This window comes from Nycticebus coucang, chromosome 6 (assembly GCF_027406575.1).
Source record: "Nycticebus coucang isolate mNycCou1 chromosome 6, mNycCou1.pri, whole genome shotgun sequence".
Taxonomy (NCBI): Eukaryota; Metazoa; Chordata; class Mammalia; order Primates; family Lorisidae; genus Nycticebus; species Nycticebus coucang.
In genome coordinates, this window is record NC_069785.1 from 18115988 (window position 1) to 18140699 (window position 24712).

Sequence of the window (24712 nt, forward strand, 5' to 3'; positions counted from 1 at the left end):
GCAAAAAAGGAGAGGTGAGCAGTAATCGCAGTACAGTGGAGGCATCTCACAGGGTCTTAGAGGGTAAGCCCGAGTGAGCTAATCAGATTCTGACTCTATGTTCTGATTTTTTTTTTTTTAGATTATTTTAAGCTTTATTATATTCTAACAGCATTCCCAGTCTTGCTACTTAATCTAACCTAATGACAAGACATTATTTTTTTCCACAGCAGTTTTGAGGAAGCTGCATCCAGAAAATACACAGTCGTGTTTGCTTTTGCCATTTGGAAGGACAGCAAGGAGGAGGAGGGCGAGGAAAGAATTAAATACTTAGAATCTGCTCAGTTGTTCACATTGCCTTTGTCAACCTTCTGGGGACTTGGGTTTTGTTTGGCCCTTTTGTTGAGTCATTTGTGATGGGCCTGCTTGGTGTGGCTTTCATCTTCAGTGAAGAGGGGCACAGAGGGAGGGCTGTCGTGTCAGAAACTCAAAATGAACACGACCTTTGTTCAATAGAACATGGGCCATATTTTAAGACATCACGTTGAAAATGCCTGTAATGGACAAGGGACACGCAAAATCAGGCACTTTTGGAAGAGTTGTTTTAATGAAGATTGGGGGTATTTTTTTCCAGAGCTATTTTTATCGGAAAGGAAACTGGCTCTCCAAATATAACAAAACTGGACAGGCATGGTCTTGAAATAGGAAAATGTACTTGCAAAACTGAGGGGCCTTGTGAGATGACTTTTTAAGAAACACACGGCTAAATGTCTTGAAATGAATTTAGATGTAAAACCTTTGTTTGCAAACAAAAAGCAGCCAGCCCTGGCAGGCAAGCCTGCCTAGAAACCAGTGCTCTCTTGTTGGTATCGTTACTATTAACAACACCGAAAACACCCTGATTTCTAATCCTGATTCTGGCATGAACCTTGGGCATCCTTCTTCAAGTAGCTTAATTTTTTCCCCTCAATTTCTATACTATTTAGAAATGAAGAATAGATCCTGTTTCCTGGGAATGACATGAATGAACTCACATGTCAACATATTTTCTAGTGAAAATATCATGTAAATACTAGAATTTTATTAGGAAAAACTACTTAATTCTTAGAATTGAGTAAATCAGATGTATGTTAACTGGATACTTCTTTCAGCTGAATTGCAACATAGAAATCATTTCCTAACTTCTTTGCTTATTATTTTTACTTCCACATCTAAGAGAATGTAATGGTAGGGTCTCAATGCAGAGTGTGTGTTTGTGTGTTTATAATGTATATAGAGTAGGATATATACACTAATATAACATTAAGTGTGACTTAATGTTGCTCATGGATTTGTGACAGAATAAGAAATAAATTAGAGGGGTTAACCTGTGTCTTTGATCTAGAAGAACACGTACCTTAAGCTCTGTCAATGTCTCATCTTTGAAAAATAAGGAAGGAAATAGGAAACTAGTTTCTTGAGTATGCCCTATGTCCCAGGCACCAAGAAATATCCAACATGTTTCAATGAATAATGAGAATTAATGAATTGTAACTCACTATAAATTGTTGGGTTGTCATTATTATAAGATGATGTATCATGCATATAACATGATGGTCAATTACAAGTAAAATACATTTTAAGGGTTCCCAAAAATGATGACACTGTATGTTTGAACAAAACTAACCATTGCACATTACTGTTGAGTATAAATGAAATCTTATCCTCTTTCTAAACAAGGATATAGATGAAGGGATTTAGCTATTCACCCTAGGCAAATTGGCAAGTCCAGGGCCATGTGTTAAAAGAATTTATTACCCCTGTCCTATGCAAGGTCCTCTGTAGCGTGCCAGGCTGTTTTTTCCTGGATGGTTAAAAGATAGACACAATTTAATCTTAACCTAGAGCATCTTTGAGATAACATATGATAAAAGATTCTTTCCTCTTCTAGAACCCAATTCTCATTGTTAAATTCTCATCTGTTTATTAGCTTCTAAAAAAAAAAAAAAAAATCCTTTTCTCCCCAAAGAAAAATTGCTAATTACCTCTCAAAAGAGACACCCTTTAGGCTCTCAGAAGATGAGGATCAAGACAGAGAACTATCAAATGGCAGAGAGGGAAAATCTCTTGTTGCATAGAGATCATAATTCTAATCACTTGTATTTAGAATTTTCCCAGTAATCTTTGAGAAATTACAAAGGAATCATTCCGATTCAATTATGGAAAGGAGTTTACATCTGTATTCAGCCTCTTTCATCCTAGTGTTAATTACTATTTTATACTACTGATGCCGAGGTGCACCAAGAATAATGGCGTAAAAAGGCTAAGATTAAAGTTGCTTTTAAAATAATAAAAACTCAACATATGCCCAACATTTTACAAGGACATAAAGTTAAAGATTTGTACATGACAGAAACTGTGTTCTAGTTAGCAGAAAAAGACTATCTGTCAGTGACTTCTATTATCTATCACAGCTAAATGGTTCCTATCCATTCCTTTTTATTTTTATTTATTTTGTCTAGCATCCAAAATTACACTTCTTTCTGAAACTCTTGCTTTGTCATCTTCCCTTTCAACACCTTACACCCTTGCCCCTAGAATTATTGTTCCCTGATGTGCCCCCTTTATTTAGGGCTCTTCAGCTGTTCTGTTGCAATGTCTACAATCCCCTTACATGGGCCTACTTCTTTTTGCCCAGAAATGTTTCCACTGGAATACGGATCTAATCTTAGATAATACTCCTGAAATGTAGGGGGAGGAAGGATATTGGATTTAGGTTCCTTAATTATTCCATGACTACGTTCATTTATCAAGCGTAAAAAAATGACTAATTTTTTCCATATTTGTCCAATTGTACATACTTAAGTCACAAACTTGCTTTATGTCCTTATTCATATTAGTTAAATATTTCAAAGTTCTCTGAAATTCACAATATTTATTTAATATCATTTCAGTGATGTAACCCCTTTTGTACTGCAGCAAGAAAGGGTGGGAAGGAAAGCTCAGAGAGGGTTGACTTCATCTTGCAGGAACAGACAAGAAGAGGCTAAGGTGTTTGCTTGAATTAAAAAAGACAGAAAGCTGTAATCTGTAACTGTGAAAATAGCTCTTAGCTTTCCCTCAGGTTAAATTAGAACCCAGATTGTCAGGGGAGGGAGTTTTGACTTAATTTTAATCTTTACTTTTAAAGTTTAGATTTAGAAATTTAGAAAAAAAGAAGCAAGCAACAAACATGCTTGAAAATGTACCTGCCTCCAGCCACATTCATTATTCATTCATTTTAGTGACTCAGAAAACACATCCATTTTCTCACTATTAATTTTGAAACATGACATTAGCAAAAGATATAAATCTTCACTGGGTAAAGTAATTGTTATTTATGAAGCAATCACCGAAAGAGTAAAATTTTCCATTGCAAAGGAAAACAGCTACAGGTAGCATTGATGTTTGTTTATTCTTTCCTATAAGAGTACATGACTTAAACGTCACAAATCTGTTTAATGTTTTCAGTGAAGGGCATGTAATTAATCTGAAAAGCTAGTTAGGCTGAGTAGAGACTACCAAATATACATTATAAATATAGTGGGAAGCAAACATGCTAAATTACTCTATTTAATTGGACTGTAAATATGATTTATAAATCAACAAACATATGGAATCCCCAGGGAAGAGTAAACAAATTTTCCAAATGAAACCCCAGCAATGGGCATGTAATGGAAATCTTATTTTTGAAAATGACTTTACCTAAAGATTCCATAAATAAGACTTCAACCCATCAATTCCTTTTCCATGTGGATCTTTCTTGAAAGCCAGGAGGATTATTTTCTCTGAACAAACTGTGAGAGGGTCTTCCCTACAGCAAACTACCCTCTACCTAATTTTGAGAATGAGATTTACTAATACAAACCACAATAGACTACGTTGCATACCCTGGGAAAAAGTAAGTTATTTGCTTTCTTGAATGTTTCTAGAAAACAACTTAAGACATTGAAAGAAATAGTCTAGAAAAACATGTAAGATGCAACTTTGCAACTAAAAGATAGGTGTATGTGTAGCAGAAATGTGTATGCCATGACTAGGAATCCTAGAAATTTCATAAGAAGAATGAAAGCGTAAGTTTTCACTTCACTTGTTCTAAACTGTTAGAAATGGAGATTTATCAGTTTTTGAAAAAACACCTTTCCTGGATAAGCTGAGAAGCTGCATTGGCAGAGGACAAGACTGTGGACTATTTGAGGAAAGGGATTTGTCTTAATCATCTTGCATCCCCACAAAAAAACACTTTATAACCATTTGTATACTTAAGTTAGTATAGGTTTGTAGGGGGGGGAAGTGATGCTCTTCCTTTAAAACCAAAACAAAAAGCTAGGCACCCTTTATCACAGAATGAGCATTACACTTTAAGTAAGCAAAATGAGTAAAGCTGTTGAAAAAATTAAATAAAAGTTCTAACCTAGCCATTTCATTATTTGATTTATGGCTGTTTCATTTATCCACCCCCCCAAAACCAAGAAAATAGAAATACATTAGTATCTAAACTCTTGGGGCCATGGAGGGGGCAACAAATAGTATGACAAAAAACTAGTTATTACAACTGTCTGGCAATTAGAGATTGTAGATTATTTCTTCTTCAAATTCTGGGAATTGTCTAAAGAAATTTTCTCTCTTAAAGAAAATGCAAATAACTGTCCCAGATGCACCTGTAATCTGTCATCTACTTATTAGTTTTCTGTGCTCCTCCCCTTATAATAAAATGAGTTTACCTTGGCTTTATGATAAAGCAGATTTACCTACAAATAGAGATATGCTTCACCTAGAACTTCAACCTTGATATCATACAAAAAAGTTTGGCATCTAAAAATAAACAAGATTTTCTCTTTTTTGGTAAAATCATTTTTCAGACTGCCATTCTTCCCTTCTTAATTCAACCACCTAGTAAACAAATATAAGATGAAATGATCATTATAAATATGGTTTTGAAATTCATCTTAAAGGATTTTAACTATGATCAGTTATCATATTATAGATCTGAATGTCTCTTGTTAATGAAAAGCTGCTATTCAAAAAGTTTTCTAAATTTTATAATTTTCAAAAATGCTGTTAAAATGTAGCCTTGACATTTTTTAAATTAGCTTTTTCTGCTATTTTATATGACAAATTTTACTGATATAGAATCACTAATTTTGTTTTAAAACACTACTGCTTAAAAGATAACCAGGACAAAGAATGTTTTCTATAACAGATAACATTATGAATTTCAGAGACTCTCTGATGGCATTTGCCTAAGATTTCATTGTCTATAAAATTATCTAAAAAAAATTTGATATGAAGAAAAATTTAGTGCAACTTCATCATACCTTTATGAAAACAGTGTCTCTTCAAGAACAGCCAATGTTTTAAATAATACACTAGAAAATTATATTGAGGATTCTGATAAACTATCTTCATTTCAAATACAATCTATGAATGAACGCTTGCTTCATAGGAATTTCAGAAATTCAACTATTTTTATAACTCGTTTAATTCTGAAGTTTTAAAATGTATTTATAGATTATTCTCTATTTCTGACATTTCAGTTCATAGCTAATATCACATTAAACTTGCTTCCTGAGTTAACATATGCAGCCACCAAATGAAGATGCTGAAGGCTTATAAATCTGCTAGTCAGATTACTTTAGAATACCCACTACATAATATATATCTTTTTAGAAAGTATGCCCAATTGTAGATAAATTTTCAAGAACTATCCAATTACTTATGAACAGTTCACAAAGCACTATGTAAAAGGGCAGATATATTCCAAACCCCATGATCCCCTGTATACAATGTTCTTTTGCCATTCCGTTGTATTTAACAGAGATATTATGCTTTCAAAAGAATAGAACCGGCCATTACAAACGAGGGAACTTTGTTGCCATTGAGAATTAAATGAGATTAAGGATTTCTAGCCCAATGTTAAATGCAGGTGAAAAAAGCCAAAATAAATAAATAGTCTATCTGCAGAGATAGACAATAAGGACTTCTGCCTAGCACTATAAAATATTAATTAATTACAGTGTGATATTAACATCTAAGACAAGTTTGAATATTCTAAACTAATTTTTCAAAAACAAAAGATAGGCGTGTGTGTAGCAGAAATGTGTATGCAGTTCCAATTACCAGGAATCCTAGGAGTCAGGCATCTTTCTTTGCAATTTAAGTGGAAAACAGAAACCTGGATTATAGTAATCAATAGTATCTGTAATCAATTAGTTCAGCCCTTCGGTAATTTTACAGGTGTCATCTGGGAAAAAATATGCTCTAAGCCTCATGATTATAAGTTCTCAGTCTCCTCCTTCAATTCAGATACTAAAATGAAAGCTGGTGTTATATAATATTGCGCTATTTAATAACAAGTATAAACATCCCTCCCCCCCAGTTTTTAGCCTTTTTAGCCAAAGACTTTCAAGTTTTGTCCAAAATATAAACAGAAGGAAAAAATGTTACCTGGGTTGACATTTTGGTTGAAATATGCTGACAACTACTAACAGTTTGAAAAATAACTTTTAAAAGTAAATCTGCCCTTTTAGTATCAGTAAGAGAAATGCACTTTACTTTTGCATGTTTATGAGAAAGTATTAAAATATAATTTTACCTTCAACAAAATCAATGTCTAAAGTCCAAAACTGCTTGGATAAGTGACACAGCCTAAGTGTATGTGCCTACTTGCCACGTCTCAGCACTGAGCACTGTTTTCTCCTCATAACAGAGCAGCTACTGATTAACATTCTTTTCAGGTTTTTAAATTTTCAGTCATTTGAGTTATCTAACTACAGGGCAATACAGAAGATGAGCATATTGCAGTAAACTTTTCAAATGCAAGTTGGATGTAAACTTCTTGTTATTCTGGGAAAAAATTACTTGTTCTTTTAAGCATTTCAAGAAATAATTTATTTGGCCACTTATTTCTTTAAATTGCCTGGTTTTATAAATCTGGTCATTTAGTGATTCAGTGTATAAAATGTAATCCATTTTTAATGGTCAGGATATACAGAGTAGATTGTTTGAAAGTATGTTTAAATTTTTTATTTTAAATGATTTGTGGGTTTTGTTTTGAAGTGTACTATTTCTAAACAAGTTTAAATGTTGGATCTCTAAGTCAAGGGAATAAAAATAATTATAAAGGGGTTTTTTTTGGATTATGAGACTGATTGGACTCACCAACCTAATGTGGGGATTAGGGACTATTTTTCAACTCTCCACATGTTATTCTAGGAGTGATGATCTAATAAGAAGCAATAAGCACCTATTAAATGCTTGCTGCTATGGTAGGGGCTTTATATATACTCCTCTATTGTTGGCAACAAAATACCTCAACACTTTTTGAGTACAGCCTCTCTGAACCAAGTATTTTCTAATAAATATAGCTTGTTTTTAAAGGTTGTTATCTAACTGCCAGTTTTAGCCACAGGTAATATTTAATGAACACTTACTATATGCCATATGGTTGCATTATCTCACTGACATTATTTCTTGAGGTTGGAACTAGCATTTCCCTGTTTTAAAGGTGAAAAAAACGTAAATTCAAAAAAAAATTAAATAACTTGCTTAAGAAGCTGGTAGTGCCAGAGCCCAAACTCCTAACCATTGTGATATACTGCCATTTCTTTGCAAATTACGATTTAAAAGCAGGCCCCATTGTGAAAGAAAGTCACAGACTGTCTTGTAATGTTTCACTGGCATTCCCTGCAGTAGAACAAGACTAAGGAAAAGAACTCTCTTTCCTTACTGCTATTTTCTGTGGTATATGCCATGAAGCGAGAGACAAATACATGTTCTGACCCTGCTTCAACAAAATCAGAGAGAAGAGGAAGTGGAAATGGGATTTGTTAGAGAAAATAATGAATAAGAGTTTTTTCCCAACCGAACAAGAGCAACGAATTCCACTTAATTTTAAAAGCTCGTTTTGACAGATAAGAAAACATCTAAAAGTTTAAGACTTCAAAATGATGCAACGAAAACTGAGCAGTTTGAGGCTTTGCAATTGGACCTTGTGACTACGAAATTTGCAAACCTACCCAGGTCTACTCAAGAAAACCTTACACTCTCTTAAAGGTCCGGTTTTTGAAAGTTTTGAACTCTCAACTCCACCATTGTGATGAATTTAGACCTAAAAGTCCAGCTTTTGTGGTGGTGTTTGCTTAGGTTTTTGCGGGGCGGGGTGGGGGACACAAGTGTTTTAAATTTTCTTTTGGAGAGTTGGGGGAGGGACGGAGGGGGAAAAAATTAAACGGTCCACAGCCAGGCCATATAATTTGAGGTTTTCTCACTAACCTCCCTTGGGAGATTACGACGTGACCTTTAATCGGGAAATGGTTACTTTATAACGTTTATCTGGTTGCCCCTCTTCGCAGGACAAGCCACGCTTGTTTGTTTCTTACAGCCAAAGGAGCGGACCTGCCGGCGCGGGGACGCTGCAGTCGGCGGCCCCCCGGCCGCGACCTCCTGTGCCTGTCCAGGAGTGGAAGCGGCGCTGCTCAGGGGTCCCAGGCTGCTTGCACGCCCTTTTGGAAGACCCTTCTTTGGTTAATTCTAGCCCCATGAGAGCAGCGGAGTGGGCTTTAGGCACGGACTTCTAAAATGTCCAGCGGCCAAACAGGCCTGGGGGTGCTTCCCGAGAGCCTAGCTGGCACCCCAGTTTGTGTGTGCCCTGGGGAGCGCTCCCCGACCCTGGGGAGCATTCATCTACAAGGGCTCCGGATAGTGACAGCAGTGAGTCGAGGCTCAGAAAGAGATCTGGGTCCTCCATCGCCCAAACCCCCGCCGCCACGCGGCCTAAATGGCCGGGCCCTCGCCTCCTCCTCACCTGACCGTACTTGGCTTCCTGCTCCAAGGCTCCCTTCTCCAGCCCGTTCACGGCGTGCGGGGCAGCGGCAGGAAAGTTGTTGCGACCCAGGCTGCTCCACTCCTCCACCTTGGGGCTGTGGTAGGGGGAGCTGTCGCTCACTCCTGGGGAGGAGGAGGAGAGGTGTCAGGCTGGAGGTCCCTCACCGTGCTCCCGGTTCCGGAGACTGGACCGGAATCCTAGCCTAGAAAGCGCCTGGACTCCGGCCTCGAGTCGGCCCCCTGCCTTCCCTAGGCCTGGGCCTAGCTGCAGCCTCCTCCGCACCCAGCCCCTGGCCTGGAGAAGTTTCACTCGCCCGAGAGTAGGCCTCTCCAAGTTCTCTCACCCACGCCTGCGGGAGGATTTCTTATTTTTTTTCTTTTGCAACCAGCCTTTGATTTCCCTCCTCCCCTCCTCAATCCCCAAGGAAAAAAGTGGAAGAAACCCAAATCTGGGGAAAGAAATCCAGAGACTGGACACGCCATTCTCCACCTCCTCAATCTTAACCCTAGGCCACTCTGGGTTGACAAAGATCTGGGACTAGGGCTGTCAAAAAAGAGAGCAGCTTCCTAACCTGAGGGCGCCTGCTGGTGTTCAGAGACTTCGCAGAAAAGTGCTCACTGGGCTGTGGGGATCTAGTGCCTATGTCAATAGAACAAAAGACCTGCAAAGTCTTTTGCAAACATAACTAAACGATGTCCATAATATACATGCAAAATATATGTGCATAGATTTCTATTTTGAGTGCTCATGCCTAGCCTGGGTACCCTAGCTCTCTGCCTTAAAGTTATGGTGTCACCTACATCTGATTCAAAACTTAAATCCTACAATTAACACTATATATTCCACACTGGCAGGGTTATTGAGAGTTTTAAAAACATATATAAGAAAGAAAATGAAATAAAAGGTTAAGAAAATGAAAGTAGCATGAAGTGTTAAGAAAAAGAGTAAAGAAATCTGTTCTCCTTTCTCTTCTTAATGGAGATGCAAAGAAAATTATATGGTGTAAAGTGATTACAATACCTGGGGTTGGGTTGTGCATATTGAATCACTGGTGTTTTTCAGTGGCCAAGAGTAATTTCATAGAGGACATCTTTGAATAATTTCAAAGGGAAGACATTTGAAGATGTTTTTATCTATGGGTACTATGGGTGGAGAAGCATAGTTTGAGAAAGCCACTGTAACTTGATTTTAAACGCTTCCATCTGACATTTCTACAAAATGATTTTATATTCACAGATCTGTCAAAAATACGTGGTTGTCTCTAGTTGTTAAAGCTGGCATCCAGAATCAACATTTACAAGGAAGAGTTGTTCCTTTCCATAATCCAATAGTTTTCCAAGTGACATTTAGTCTGATTGTAGGATCCTGAGGCAAGAAAAGTTTTCTTTTCAATTCTGTCAGCTTTTTTCCCCCCCTATATTTCCCCTACCCCCAAAGAACTAGATTGATTCCCATTTGCACCAGGAAACTGTGTTTTGGTCCATAACTGCCTGTCTCTCTTTGCCTTTCCAGACAAAAGGCAGTCGGTGGGCACAAGCCTAAAGTTATCTTAAGAAATTGAGATCCCCCTGTGAGCCCCCATTTCTGCTGATCTCACACTTTCCCATGAACAGGGGCTTCCTTTAAATGTCACTGAGGTCAGTTTATCCTATAAATCAAGGGAAACTCTCTCCAACGTAAAACGTCAACTAGCTGGAATAAGATAAAACTGGGGCTCTTGTAAATTTGCAGTCAGAAAACAAGAAGATGAGAAATCAGAGCCCTGCGTTAATTACTTAAAAAGATAATTGTGCCAATGTGTGGCAACCAAGAAAGGCAGGAAATAATTAAAAGAACTATTTCCTCCTTTCCTATTTAATTTTTCCTCTGCACTTTATAAACTTTAGGCTGAGAAATTAAGAAAATAGACTATGCTCATTATTTAAAATCTATGTCAAAGGGTATTTAGACTTTCTTTTTTCCCCTACCAAGAAAAGAAGTTAATGCCTCCTTCTCCCCCACCCCCCCCTTTTTTTTTTTAACAACTTAGAAAAGGAAAACAAACTCAGGTCTCCTGCGGAAGCCGGACTGGGCAGGAGGGTCGGGGAATCGTTCTGACGACACAGAAAAGACACTCGTGACAAGGCAAGGTCAGGGGTGAGAAAGGAAAGGACAGTGGAGTGGCACTGCTGAAAACTGCAGAAACTAGACATATTCTCGGGGACTCGGGGAGCCCAAAGGAAAGCCGCAGGCTCAGGGAAATCGGGAAAGAACAGTAGAAAAAACAGCTTGGAAACGGCCATCCATTTTGTTTTCCATCACCGCAGTTGTTGAGGCCACTTTCCCTTAAGTCTGTGAAGGTAAAAGTATGAATTTTGGAGAGGAAGACGAGAGAAAGAGAGGCCAAGGCCGAGAGATGGAGAGAAAGAGAGGAGAAGGGAGAGAAAGAGAGAGAAAGTTACTAGCAGTAACTTCAGGACCTCGGTTTCCGAGGAAAATGAACTGAAGCATAAGAATGAAACCAATTAGGTGACATTTGAACTTCCTGCCTGAGCAAATTTGGCCTGATTGCCAGAATCCGAGAAGAATACTACAATTTCCACTGTGTGCGGACTCGTTGCGGCCGCATCTGATCCCCAAGCAGGCTGCCCGCAGCGGCGCCTGCCGCCCGCAGCCGCACGCAGGCTCGGGCCTCCCGGGCTGCTCCCCAAGTCCAACCGGTCGCCCTCTGCGCTCCGCGAGCCGGCCTGAGACTGCCGCGGCGCGAGAGGCGGGGGAGGGTGGAAAATGCGAACCATGTGTTGGGAATGGGGGAATGTTATGGGTCTGGTAGTTTGAGATGAGGCGGGAGACTGTGTGTGGCGAGGAAACTAGGGGCATGAGTTTCAAGTTAATGAGATCAGGACACCCCCTGGGAAGACTCCTTACGTTTCCAAAGGAAAAAGCCTCAGGTGGTGGGATAGACACGGGCTCGGAGGCCGCGAGATACTGGGCTCTCCGCAGGGGTGCGGGGTCAGGCTCTGCACATCCACACGTCCAGCCTCTGAGCCCCTACCTTGGTCGGTGATGGAGCGAATCCCCAGGATGTCAGTGACCGAGTGCGAGGAGGGCCAGGTGCGCGGCATGGCCACAGAACCGGGAATGGCTGGCACACCGGGCGGCGTGGGCACCTTGGCGGCCGCCGCAGTGATGGGGCTGGGGTACGAATAGATGTGATTGTAGGGCAGCGCTGGCTGGGGCGCCGGCTGGTGCTGCTTGTACGAGTCGTAATGACCCTGCTGGGCCAAGTTGCCGATCTTGTTGCGCAGAATGCGGCTGATGGAGCTCACCGAGGGCACGTTGTACTTGTCGCACACGCCGTCCGCCAGCAGGCGGTCCCGGATCTCCCAGGCGAAGATGCCAGGGTCCCTCTGCTTGTAGGTCCGGATGTGTTTCACCACCGTGGGGGTGGTGACTCGGGGCTTGCTGCCCCCGATAGCTCCTGGCAAGATCGAACCCGTCTCGTTGTAGCGTGCCAGGATCTTGCTCACGCAGCCGTGCGAGACCCGTAGCTGGCGGCTGATGTCACACGGTCGGATGCCCAGTTGGGCCAGTTCCACTATGCGAAGCCGGATGGCGTTGGGCAGCGGCCTCCCGTTCACGAACACTCCTCCCAGCTGGTTCACCTCCCCGAAAGCTGGCTCTGCAAAACAAACACACAGCGCGCGGGGACGCGCACCCGCCGCTTGGGACAGCTGCCTGCCACTCGACCTCAGTGCGCGTCCGGGGGCAGGGAGGACGCACCCGCCCCAGAATGACGACTGGGGCTGTCCCCAAACCATACGGTTCCCGAACATAGCGAACGTCCCAGAGCGCCAAGGTCCGGTTAAATGCCCTCCCTGATTCCTGCGTGCGGGAGGCAGCTGCAGTCAAGTGTGGTGGTGAGAAGCAGGGCAGCTGAGTGTTCAAAAATCTCCGAAGCAGCCGGAGAAATAGGTCTTGACGCCTGAACACGCTCCTTCTCGCCTGCTGCGCACTAAAATCCTTGGGCTGCTCCCTCTTCCCTCCCAGACCGCTCCCAGCGCCCGCCTGAAGACCTGTGCTGTTAAACAAAGTCTAGGGGAAGCTGGAGGGATTTTTCTTTTCTTTTCTTTTTTTTCTGTTTTGTTTGCATGCGTGCGCGTGTGTGAAACAAAACTTGGTTTGCTACTGGGGCTGTGGCGCTCGCTGAAGGCACAGCCCCCTTCTCTTAAAATCAGAAAATGGTATCAACAGTGACCCAGTAGCCAGCATTCAGACCGAACAGCTATGCGCCGCTGACCCTTAGCGTGTTCCTACAACTTGTAGGAACACGAGCAAAGTCAATAAGAAGAGTGCGAGCCCTCAGTGGCGCGCGCCCTTGCGCGCCCTCCCTCCCTCGCCCGCCCGCTCGCTCCCTCCCTCCCTTCGCGGCTTTGACAGAGTCGCCCGCCGCCACTCACCCATTGCTCCGAGCAGTACACCAACCGGGCCCCAGTTCCGCACTCCCAGAACGAAACGTTTCCCGCGGCCTCAGTGGCCCAGCCTGTCGTTACCCCGGGCCGCCGGTGCCTCCGCTTCTTCCCGGGAGGAGGAGGCAAGAGGGCAAAAGGAAGGAGTAAAAGGAAGTCTGTGCCCGGTTGAAAGAGGCTTGAGCTCTGCATTTCAATCTAAGCAGCAACGTGGGCTGGGCTGAGCAGGGCCGGGCGGCTCCGTCTATCACTCACTAGAGACACGCCCCCAAAGAGGCGGGCCCAAGCGCAAGCTGCGTGTTGATTGGTGCGAGCCGGGGAGCGACAGCGCAGTCCGGGAAACTCCTTCCGCCGTTCCTTACCGGCTGGCTCCCCACCTGGGTGACTAAATACAATGAAAATGGGTGTTTGACATCATCCCAGGAGCCACACAAACAGACAGCAAAATCAAGCTGGTAAAAATGCTGAATAAACAAATGAAAGCGTTTAGTCTGAATATGAGTGACTCGAAGAGGAAAAGGGGAAGGAGATGGACTTCTCCTTGGGGGAACGATGGATCTCTCAAGATTAAAGTTAAGAATCTGGGTGGGAGGCGGGCGCCACGGTCTACTGGGGGACCCGAGGTCTTAGCATAATCTGTGGTGCAGGCCTCCGCGGGCCGCCAAGGGAGCTCGGTCGCCCGAAGATTCTACGTCGCGTCAGTCCGCGGCTGGTGACCAGCGCAGGTGTAAGGCGGCTGCGGGCCGAAGAAACCTGGAGGTGGCTCCGAGGCAGAGCCACAGGTGGGGGCCGTGGTTAAAGCGGGGAGGCAGGTCCCCCAGCAGCAGGCTTCCCGCGGCGGCTCCCCAGTGGGCTGGTCTGGGAGCGCGGGCCGACCCCTTAGCCATGCAGGCTGAGGCCGGGGTCACGCCGCGGGCCGAGAATGGAGCCACGCGCGGCTAACGCGAGCGCGCAGCCCCAGGTCAGGTTATTGCGGGTGCGTAGGATCCTCGTTCCAGAGCCCGGCGCTCAGCCGTTGTACTGGGCCACTGGGCCTTGGGACCAGCGTTTGCAGGGATTCTCCATACCAGTGAGCCACTTCGAAGGGGTTTTGCTTAAATATGAAAGATGCTTAGTCTTGGGAAAGTGGACACCACGCTGCACCTAGAAGTAATTCCCGCTTCTTGCATTTAAATATCAGCGTTCCTGCAGTTCTGCCTACTTCTGAATTTTCAGTTTTGTTCATTCTAAAGTGCACACAGTGTGCTTTTTGTGGCCAAAGTTATTAATATTTACAGTAAGGGTTGTGTAGAATGAGAATCAAAATAACAAGCGAGATGAGGAATATTGCAACGAATCTGGAAGTTCAGACTGCTGCCGTCCCAGACACTGATCCTGCTCCACCCCTCTCCTTCCTTTGCACACAGGGTTAGGGTCATCCTTTGGCAGTCCTCTGGGAAGGTGTGTGTAGCTCGGGTCTACTCACGGGGAAACTAACTGGGCCCAGATCCCAGACCAATAAGTGACAAGAATCCAGGAATAGTTAGTAAGGGCTGTGCTGCTCCAAAAGTAAAGTGATCCCCGCATCTGTGGTGGTGAGGCACTGAATTCAAGTTCACTTAGAGGGCTAAGGACTTGCAAGATAAAGATGAACTCAAGCACTTTTAATTCTTTACAATTTAAATCTTGCGAAAAGTCCTACAACTAGACCTACTTGAACTTGTCTCTTTTTTGTTTGTTGGTTTCAAACGTTTAAAATCTTGAAGTTTGACTTGATAGCGAGTTCACCTTGGCCTGACCCCTAATACCTGTTGCGTGACACCATCTGGAGCTTTGCATAAAGTCAGCCTTTGGGAATCTAAGATTCTAGAAGCATCAGCTCCTTCTTACGGATGGGGTGTAAAGGGGTCACTACTTTGCCATAGGCTTATGCAAAGGCAAGAACTGCTGGGCATCTTGCTCAGGAAACCCCTCTTCTACCTCTGACACACTCTGCACAGACTCTTTCCCCATTTCCGTGAGCGCAGTAGGCATTTGCAGAGGCTGGGGGGCTGCTATATGGGTACAATGCGGTTCAGCCTACCAGCTGGTAAGACGAAATGCCCCTGAGGGGCTCTGGGGATTCTGAGAGCTTTAGCAGCAGCTCTACAGCACCAGCCCAGAGCAATTCAGAGACCCGTACGGTTTAGAGCTCTGGCTATGCGAGCTTAACACGCAACCCCCGCCAGCCCCCAGTCCTCCACGGATTCCTTCAAGCTGCACCACATGTCCCGCGCTCTCACACGGGTCAGAAGCCATCTCTCCGTTTCCACCTGCTGGTCGTGGCTGCGGCCCTTTGGTCTTAGCTGCTGCGAAGCCCCTGTGCGCGCTGAGGCAGGGTCTCACTGGGCGGGGTGCCCTGCTCCGCGCCCCCTCGACGCCCCGCAGGCCCTGCTCACTCCAGGCAGTTGCAGGTGCTGGGTGCTCTCGGCTCAAAGGCATTCTGAAGAGCGTGCGAAGAATCTATTTTAGGCACTTTGGACAACTAAGTATACGCGGCCAACCGAGGCCCGCGCTCTGGGAGCAATAGGAAGCTCTGCAGAGGGGCAGACGGAAACTGCCAGGAGCAAGGTATCCAGCCGCCCGCTGAGCCCGAGGGAGAGACAGATCTAAGGGAGGGAAAGAAGAATAGAGGAGGGAAGAGAGAGCACTAAGGTTTAGTAAGCCCGTGGTGGGCACAAGGATGCAAGATTTTGAGAAAGAGTGAGAGCCAGCTTGGGTCAGCGCTCCCAGGTTACTGCCCGCTCTGGACTTAGGAGGTCACACTGGAATCGGAAGAATTTCTACTAAAAAGAAATTTAAGACCAAAACCAAAACACAACCAGTGAGGCCTGCAGCTGGCTCAGGCCAGGGAGAAGCCAAAAAGCCTATCCTCTAGGCGCTGTCAAGGCCTCCTCGGTGGGGCGACCCGCTCTCTGAGTAAATATTTACTCAGTGTGAGACTGGAAGCAGGCCGGCCGGAGGGTGTGAAGGAGGGGGCTACACCGGTGGGAGGAATCCGTGCCCTCCGCACTGGCCAGATCCCGGTGTAAACCTGCCCGAGGGGAGCCGGGGCCGGGACTCTAGCTCCAGCTGGGATCTGGCGTAAGTCTGGGGAAACTTTAGCCCGCAGCACGCCTTCTGGACTCCGCCCTGCCCCCGCGGACCCAGGCCAGATGCTGTAAAGTCTACATAAATCTGTCAGCGGTCCTAGTGCTGCGGACGCTCACCTGCGCTCCTCCCCCCCTTTCAGCACTACCAGGGTCTGAGGAGAGACACGGAGAAGGAACAGGAATCTAGCTCCTTCTGAGGCCGCCCTCGAGTGGCCAGGTAGACGACACCAGAGAACTGCCAAGGTCAGACCAGGCGCTGCAGGCTGGGCGGGACGCAGGGAGCTCTCCCTGGATCCCCACCCCGGATGTCAGCCCGGATGAGCTGTTTCTCCGGGAGCCTGCTCTCAGGGTCCGCTGGTTGGTGATGACTGTGGATGGGAAAGGAAGGCGAGAGAGGGGTGCGCGTGTGTGTGAGCGCGCGTGGGAAAGGGGTCTTTCTGTTCCCAATTACAGTTATGACAAGCAGAGCGGGCAGAGAATATTAAGGAGCTGATTTCTCCAACTTGACCCCTGCCGCGAACAGACTGAAGATAGCCCAAGAGACAATGCCCGCTTTCGCCCACGCAAGGGAGTGGCAGAGATCTCGCGGCAGCCAGAGTGGGAGCTCAGGGACGGGGGTTTTCAGAGTGCATTAACTTCTCCAAAATGGGAAATGTGATAAGGACAAGATCGCTTTCCCCACGTGAGAGTCTCTTCCAGGGTGAGTGGGGATTACGGTAGGTTTAGAGAAAAAAAGAGGCCCAGCTTGTTCCGCCCCCGGCGCACTGCTACACGCAAGTCTAGAAGGGTCAGCGGCCCAGCGGACCCCCCAGCAACGGCGCCGCAAGTGGCAACCGAAGTGCACCCCGAGCCAAAGTCGAGGGAGGGTCCTCCCTGGACTGAGGGCAGCGCGGGCAGGGACAGTGGCTAAAGGGAAGAATGGCCGGGATCGAGAAGACAGCCCGCGGGGGTCCTGGGCCCCAGCCAGGCCCAGAGTGGGTGGGAATGAGAGGAGGCGAGGCGCCCACACACTGACCTGCGGACCTGGACTTGGCGGGAGTGCGGACGGACAAGCCCAAGGAGAAGCCACTCCAGCTCCGAAGAGGAGCGGAGCGCGGCGGAAAGATGCTCTAAGAGTCTCCTCGCCGCCTCTCCACCTTCTCACTAACCAGTCTCGCGGTTCCAGAGCCTTTCCCCGGCTCTGCGAGGCAGCTAGCGCGGCGGCGGACTGGGGGGTCCCGCCCGAGCTCAGAATTCCCCCGGGCCTCACAGCGGGTGCGACGGCGGCCAGGTCGCAGAGCTCACGCGGTGGGATCCACCCGCGGGCTGCGGGCGCTGGTCGCCCGCTTTCTCCTTCCAAGGGCAGGGGAGGGGCCTATTGCCGCCTGAAACCGGCTTTTAATTCTCCGCCTGCCTGTTTCCGATCACCCGGAGTTGGTTTTTCTATTTGCTCACTCCTTCTATTACAATAAAAACAATCGACATTTCTTTTCAGTTTCCCCATATTAGCGTCACTCAGTAATTGTTCTCCACCCACACCCCTTCGCGCGGAAGGCGATTCGGGATGGCTGCTATCCTCGCATTGGAAGGTTTCCGAGTGTATAAGCAAATCTTTCCTAAAGACTTTAAAGTAAAAATAAATAACGGCCCGGGAAATTGCCGTGACCCTAGCATCACTTTCTGAACGCAAATTACACCCATTTTTCAGTTTTCAACAGCGGAATTGCTTTCAGAAAGACGACGCACAGACCCTGTGATGTGCTCATGTTTGTTTATTAAATCCTCAAATGAAAGGGAACTCGGTTTTGTGCAAGGGGGGGAAATCGTGGGGCAAGGAGCAGCACAGCCAGAGCAAGCAAAGATGTCAACTGGGGGGCAAGAGGGGTCCCTGTGGGAGGCTGGGCTGACCCTCTAGCCAAAAGAAGGGGCACTTTGCTTTGCCAGGGTTGCGGCATTCGTAAAAGTTTCGCTGCTTGCTCCGGACGTGGACACAGTCCACAGTCGCTCTACATCCTTGAGCTGCGGAGCTCCCGAGAGGCGCAGAATAGCGGGCGCTGCACAGCACAGCTGTTTGAGACCCGGCCCTGAGGCATCGTGTGACTGCGTTGGGGCTGCCTCCTTCTGGAGACCAATTGGCCTAAGGGCTGTCTGGAAAAGATAAACGAGAACCAGGCCGCCCCTCTACGCCCTGGTTTCCCAGCGAGCACACATGAAGCCGTTGGGGCCCCATGGCGGCCCAGGACTTGTTGCGCGCAGCTTTACTGCGAGGTCTGGGCCCCTGCAGCGTCTAGGCCTCAGTCCTCTAAGCCCCAACTGCTGACTGTGGGAACAGTCCCTTCCAGACCCATGAGTGGCTTTCCAAAGAGCCTGAATCAACCTGCAGGCCAGAGTCATCCTGACAGGCACCGTCTTTCCCCCACGCTCGGCTCAGTTTGTGCCTTCCCTCCGGGCAACGGGAGGCCCCAGCGGGTCGTCCCCGGTCGGCCACGTGCTGCCCAGCGCGTCCTCGCACCCGGCAGCGGACTGGGCGGCCTGGCACTCCTAGGTCTAGGCGCTGGGTTTAGATTGGCCTGAGCCTTCTCCCGGCTCACTCCACCACCTACTCTGCCCTTCTGGCACTGTCCTTGCTAAAGACAGGAAGACACTGTCCTTCCAAGACAGGAAGCGGGGGCTGGGAGCAGAGGGTCAGAGTCACCGAAAACTTCCCGTGGTCTTGGAGCCCCCAGTCGCCTCTTTCCTGGCCACGGCCCCTCGTCACCGCGCCACCTACAGGCGTCAGGTAAGATCGCGCCCATACAGTAGTTCTTGCGAAGGCTGGGAATGACCTTTGAAAATCCACAGAACTTTGGTACTTGACAATTTTAGTTCCCTTTCCAATTCCCCCAGCACCCTCAACCTTCCACTGGACTCCAAATCCCCGCACCATTCTCCACCATGTTTCAAGGCAAACCAGAGCATCAGTCTTCTTACGATTCACCAAGAAACAATCCCCCACTGTGTCCTCTCACAGCTCCCAAGGAGTCTACTCAGGGCAACTGGTGGTGAGCTGTCCTCGAGGGACAGCTGTCCTCAAGGCAGATATGCGTGAGCCCGCAAAGAAGCTCTGAACCAAAAAGGGCGGGGGAGCGAAGCGCCCATTCGTCTCCAGTTCACCCTTACCATTTGCTGAGGGTTCACTATGTCAAACACGCTAACCTTACAAAAGAGGTATTATCTTCCCGTTTCATGATAGATTAAATAAGATCACACAAGACGCTGCGGTTAAAAGAGATCACACTGTTACCTAAGGGGGTCCAAACCCCACCACACCCCATTTTCTACCCTGCAGGAGCAGCTTGCCCCAAGAGAAGCCCTCTTACCGCAGCGGTCTGTCCACGGAAACTGGCACTCTCCTCCCTTCTTTCACTCTTTAGAAGGGAGACCCATCTGTGGCCGCCCCAGAATCTGCAGCAAAGAGGACCTGCAGTCTAGGCAAATTCCAAGCTGAGAGGGTCGCGGCTGATTGGGAGAGGGTGGGAGGCTGAGACCAGGTTCTGGCTGTTTGCACTGTACACTCCTGGCCCGGGCTATTCCACAGTCTGGCGGTGGCCGTGACAACAATCCCCCCACCCCACCCCATAGCACGGAGACCTAGCAGCTGGGAGAGGGGCTACTCGAGGGCCAGGGGAAAATCTTGCTTTTCGTTGGAATTTGTTCCCCTTTGCCTGGACGTACCTGTAAGGCTCCCAGTGCCCTTACAGCCTTTCAGCATTATGCAACCCAAGCGCGGAAAAATCCACCTCTGAATTGCTGGGGATTTATTCCGGTTTGTGCCTGTGTGTGTTTCTTTTTAAGGCCGCTATAGTGGGAACAAACCCAGGAGGTGCCGGGACGCAATAAAATTAGAACCCGTAATTAACACAGCTAGCTGTGCCCAAGCGGCTCGGAAGTGCGCGTGGGGGAGTTAGCTGCGCTTCCTCCGTGGAGTCCCGGCTACCACTGCGTTTTCTTTCCTTTGGGGTGTTTCGTGGAGTCGTAACAGCTCCTCTCATTATCCTGCATACGGAAGAGAAATATGTTATTTCGTTTAAAAAATCATAACGATAAAAAGATTTCAGCGCACCCTTGGGGAAGTGGTAGTCAGGAGAAGAGAAGGCCGAGCGGTTTTTAGGGGCAAGGGTCATTTTTACTGACTTGAGAAAACGCACGTTAGATGCGAGCTCGAAATTCGTTCTGTCCTCATCCCTTGATTGGGGGTTGGAGGGGTGGCTTCTGGATTGGGTCTGAACTAGAACTTCGGAATCCCAGGCTAGTATTTTCAGCTTTGGGACCTGAACTGTGAACCAGACTAAGATCTCACCGTTTGCATCTTGGCGGGGTCCCCCAGACCTGCAGGCCAGGCGGAGTTAGGGAGGTGGGGGGGGGGCATCCAGCACCCTCCTGCCCCAGGTCCCAGCCTCAGATCTTCTTCCCCGCCGCACTCGGCCCTCCGAAGACAGGGCAGGTAGGCCCATCTGCCTCATGCTGTCAGCTACAAAGAGGCCAAGTTGGAGTCCGCGGCCCGTTCGTCCCTCTTTCCTGGGCCAGTGCAGTGTTCTGCCTCTCTAAAACCTATCCTTACCGCAACCAGGGAAGCACCTGGTCTCCCACCTCCTGTGCGGTGGCTCTAACATTGGAGACAAGCTACCTGTGGTGTGTGTTAGTCGCATAACGACCCCTCCACAGACACGACTGGGAAAACTGCCCAGGGACCCAACAACCTGGTTTCCGGTAGCTACATAGAGGCTAAGGAAGAGAAACGTAAAAATGAAATAAATGTAATAAGCACAGAGGACTAAAACACAGTACATCCTTGGAGAACAAACGAATTTCACGGCCAGGTGCAAAGTTTTTTTTTTCCTAATGAGAAAGAGAGAGAGAGGGACGGAAGAAGAGAGAGAGAGCTTTGCTATCTTTCTACGATTCACTATTTTTCCATTCAATGAAACTTTTTAAAATTAATACGTATTAACCCAAATTCTTTTTTGAGAAAAACCAAGCTGATGGTACTGTTGAGTAGATGCATGTCCTCCGCACAGATTTAAAAGATAATTTTAAAGGGTTGTTTATGCAGTAAAGGAAGCTGCACATCTAAAAGCTACCTACAATTTGTGAATGTGCACAAAGGTTTAGGTGCATAACTTAATTACTGTGGTAGTGTGCTTAATAAAAAGCATATTTTTGGCAGGGCATTTAATAAAAATCAGGATACTCAAAAAGGATGCATGTACTAGCAGACATAAAGGACAAAGAAAATTCTTGAGGAGAGAATTCAGAAAAATGAGGTAGACAACACTAACCCTTAATATTTTATTCCGATTCCTACAGTTCTGTGTTACTGCAGTTCTTACAATATTAAAGCATTACAATTTGGGTTCTGTTATTACACCATATCCAGCCTGTAAATTTAATGGCTGTGCAGGGGCTAGGTGTGAGGAGTGGAGGATTTCAACAGCCAGAGATTAGCACCAGAAATGCTGGGCCAATGTTCTATGTATGATATGGCTACATACTGTGGCTGCCGTTCTTGACAGACTCCCAGGGTAGATAGAGAGGATTGGGGGGAGAGAAGGTTGGCTCCATTTCCTGCAGGATCAAGGAATAGCCCAAGACAGTGGCTGTCTGCTGAGCCACTTCTTAGAAGGATAGAAAGCCCAGGTCATAGCCACTGGAACTTTTAAAAAGCTCCCTAGCACCTTCCTATAGGACCAGAGGTGTGAATCTGATGTTCTGGCAAGCTGACAACACAAATTCCCTTAGCAGTTTTTATTGCCTGAGCGATTCATATTCAATTCCTCCGGGATTGTGTTCTGCCCAACCACATGGTTCTGTTCTTGGAGACACCCCTTTTGCTTGGGAGAGAAATAATGATCCCATTACTCAATGTAAAATACCTTTATAATGCCAGTTTAAGGCTAAAAATTTAAACCCCTGAAAGTCAGGAAATAGAAAAGTCAAAATTCTTTTAGTCGGGTTAAATCAGCCTGCTTCCCAGGCTATATAATGCATGGTACATTTACAAGCCTCCCCAGCAAGGTAATTCCAGCAACCAGGCGCAGGCACCACTGTGTTTAAAGGAAAAATACTGGCTTGGCGCCTGTAGCTCAGCTGCTAGGGTGCCAGCCACATACACCAGAGCTGGCAGGTTCAAATCCAGCCTGGGCCTGCCAAACAACAACGACAACTACAACTACAACCAAAAAATAGCCAGGTGTTGTGGCCGGCACCTGTAGTCCAGCAACTTGGGAGGCTGAGGCAAGAGACTCATTTAAGCCTAAGAGTTGGAGGTTGCTGTGAGCTGACAACACAAATACCAAGGGTGACATAGTGAGACTCTGTATAAATAAATAAATAAATTAATTAATTAATTAAAGGGAAAATGTGGTAGCACCACTTGACTGGGCAGATTTTCCATTTGCAGTTTGAGTGTTTCACTCCAGTAGATTTCAGCACTTACTTGCTAGATGAAAGCACTGCACTGCGTGTATTGCTAAACGGGTTTAAATCTTAAAGAAAGCAAATTAATGTACAAGTAACAAAAAGCTAGACAGCTTTATCATTCCAAATCAGCTCTACACATTTCTCCAACTCTGACACAAAATGAAATCCTCAAATGGTAATTGATGTGAATAGATATATTTTCTTCACCCATGTCTCAATTTTTATTTTGGAATTAAACATGGGTGTATCCACCCATGATTTTCCTGGGAAAAGAATATACAGTAGAAAGATGTGTTATTTAAGTTCTGTGCTGTAAATCGGAACATGGCTAATTTACAGATTATGACTTCCAGAAAAAGTCTTCCCCACCTCTTCTTTCAGCTTAAGAGTAGCCAAAGGTATGCATGTGTTTTCCTTTGGAATCATACTTGTCTATAACATTGTAGTTGAGAAAAAAAATTACATTAAGACTTTCTGTTTCTCTACGTCAAAGGATACAAAAAAGACACACAGAAAACAGAGGGTTAACCTTGTAGAGCTGTGTGTAAGTTGAGCCATGGCTTCTGGCCCCAACATGCACATGATCAGTGAGTTTCATCGTAGAACTGCTAAGGCACATGAGGGTTTGAGGGGGATAAAGGTATTAGGTGCACAGGAGGCATCATTATTCTTATTAGACCAAATTAGTCTCTTGGAGGAAAATGTACCCTGGGGCTAAAATATACATTGAATTCTGTAGAAGGAATGAATAACATTCACTTGGATGATGCTACATAAAAGCTGCATTTTTTTTTTTTTTACCTTACAGGAAAGGTTTTTGTGTCAATAAAAATGATGAGGGCAAAGCTATGCCATCTGTACATGTTACCTGAACTCAACGTTTAATTTGGGATTTCACAACTCTATCACCCAGCTGTCCAAAAAACCTTCACACATGTATTTGTAAGGTCTCCTGAAGACATGCTTCTCCTTATATAGCAAAGCCTTAATTATCAATAACCCAGGAAGGTAAGTGTGGATGAAATTTGAAGGAGGACATGGTGTCTCATGAACATCTTCTCTCCAATGTCTTTGAACAGAGCAGAATATAAGAAAAGGGAAGTGTGTTCATCGTGTGTTGGCCTTTAAATTTTTAGGACATGAAAACCATTTTGGAAATCCTCATAGGTAATTGTCATGCTTTCCCTAAAATATAGTATAAGGTGAATCCAAACAGATGTATCTTTAGTGACCAAGCCTTCCTGGTAAATATAATGGTTAGGTAGAGCCGAATGGAAATCATTCATAATCTATTCACAGGATGATAGTGAAAATCAACATAGAGAATCCAAATAGCCTTTCCTGGTGATAAACAATTATCTTAAGAAGGAGAATGAAGGAGAAAGAGGGAAATGTTTTTAGTCATGGATTAAGATAAAGACCTTTTTCTCCTTACACCATTCCCCAGGCATCTACCAAAAGCAAAATGAATGCATAAATTAATAGCAGAGGGATAGAAACACTATAAATTAAATTCACTGCTGTTGTTGCTACAACACATTGCTAGTAAGAGTGTATATGTGGATGGATATATGTGGATGTATGTGTCTATCGCAATAAATAAATTTAATTGACTCATTTACAAGAAAAATGTGGCAACTTATCTCTGAAGTTAACCCACTGTATGAGCTTTTCAGAAATGTCCTGATCTTAAAAGACTGAATTGAGACCCTTATTTGGTTCTTAAGTGCAATAAAGATACTGTGTTCAGCCTATGGGCTGCATTGTAGGTCCACACGTCCCTTTTCTCCTGTCCTTCCTGGAAGGCATTGCTAACTTGGGGAAACAGAATATTTTGATGCCTGGAATCACTTGTACCTAAGAACCTGGGGGTATGAAATGATAAATCACAC

At 45.6% G+C, this 24712-nt stretch overlaps 1 protein-coding gene across 5 annotated transcripts in view; it reads right to left on the minus strand.

Annotated features, from left to right (window-relative positions):
- PAX9 (paired box 9) overlaps positions 1-17534 on the minus strand; it is a 29513-nt gene extending 11979 nt beyond the window's left edge. For 3 of the 5 annotated variants that reach the window (XM_053594788.1, XM_053594791.1, XM_053594790.1), the window contains exons 1-4: positions 16500-17109; positions 13264-13657; positions 11859-12485; positions 8804-8946 (exon numbers count right to left, since the gene is read on the minus strand). In XM_053594788.1, the coding sequence (XP_053450763.1) occupies positions 8804-8946; positions 11859-12485; positions 13264-13267 (774 nt within the window). In that variant the 5' untranslated portion in view covers positions 13268-13657; positions 16500-17109. Of the gene's footprint in view, positions 1-8803; positions 8947-11858; positions 12486-13263; positions 13658-16499; positions 17110-17397 lie in introns of those variants that run through there. The other 2 variants (XM_053594789.1, XM_053594792.1) reach the window with 2 other exon arrangements.
- Between the last annotated feature and the right edge of the window lie 7178 nt (positions 17535-24712).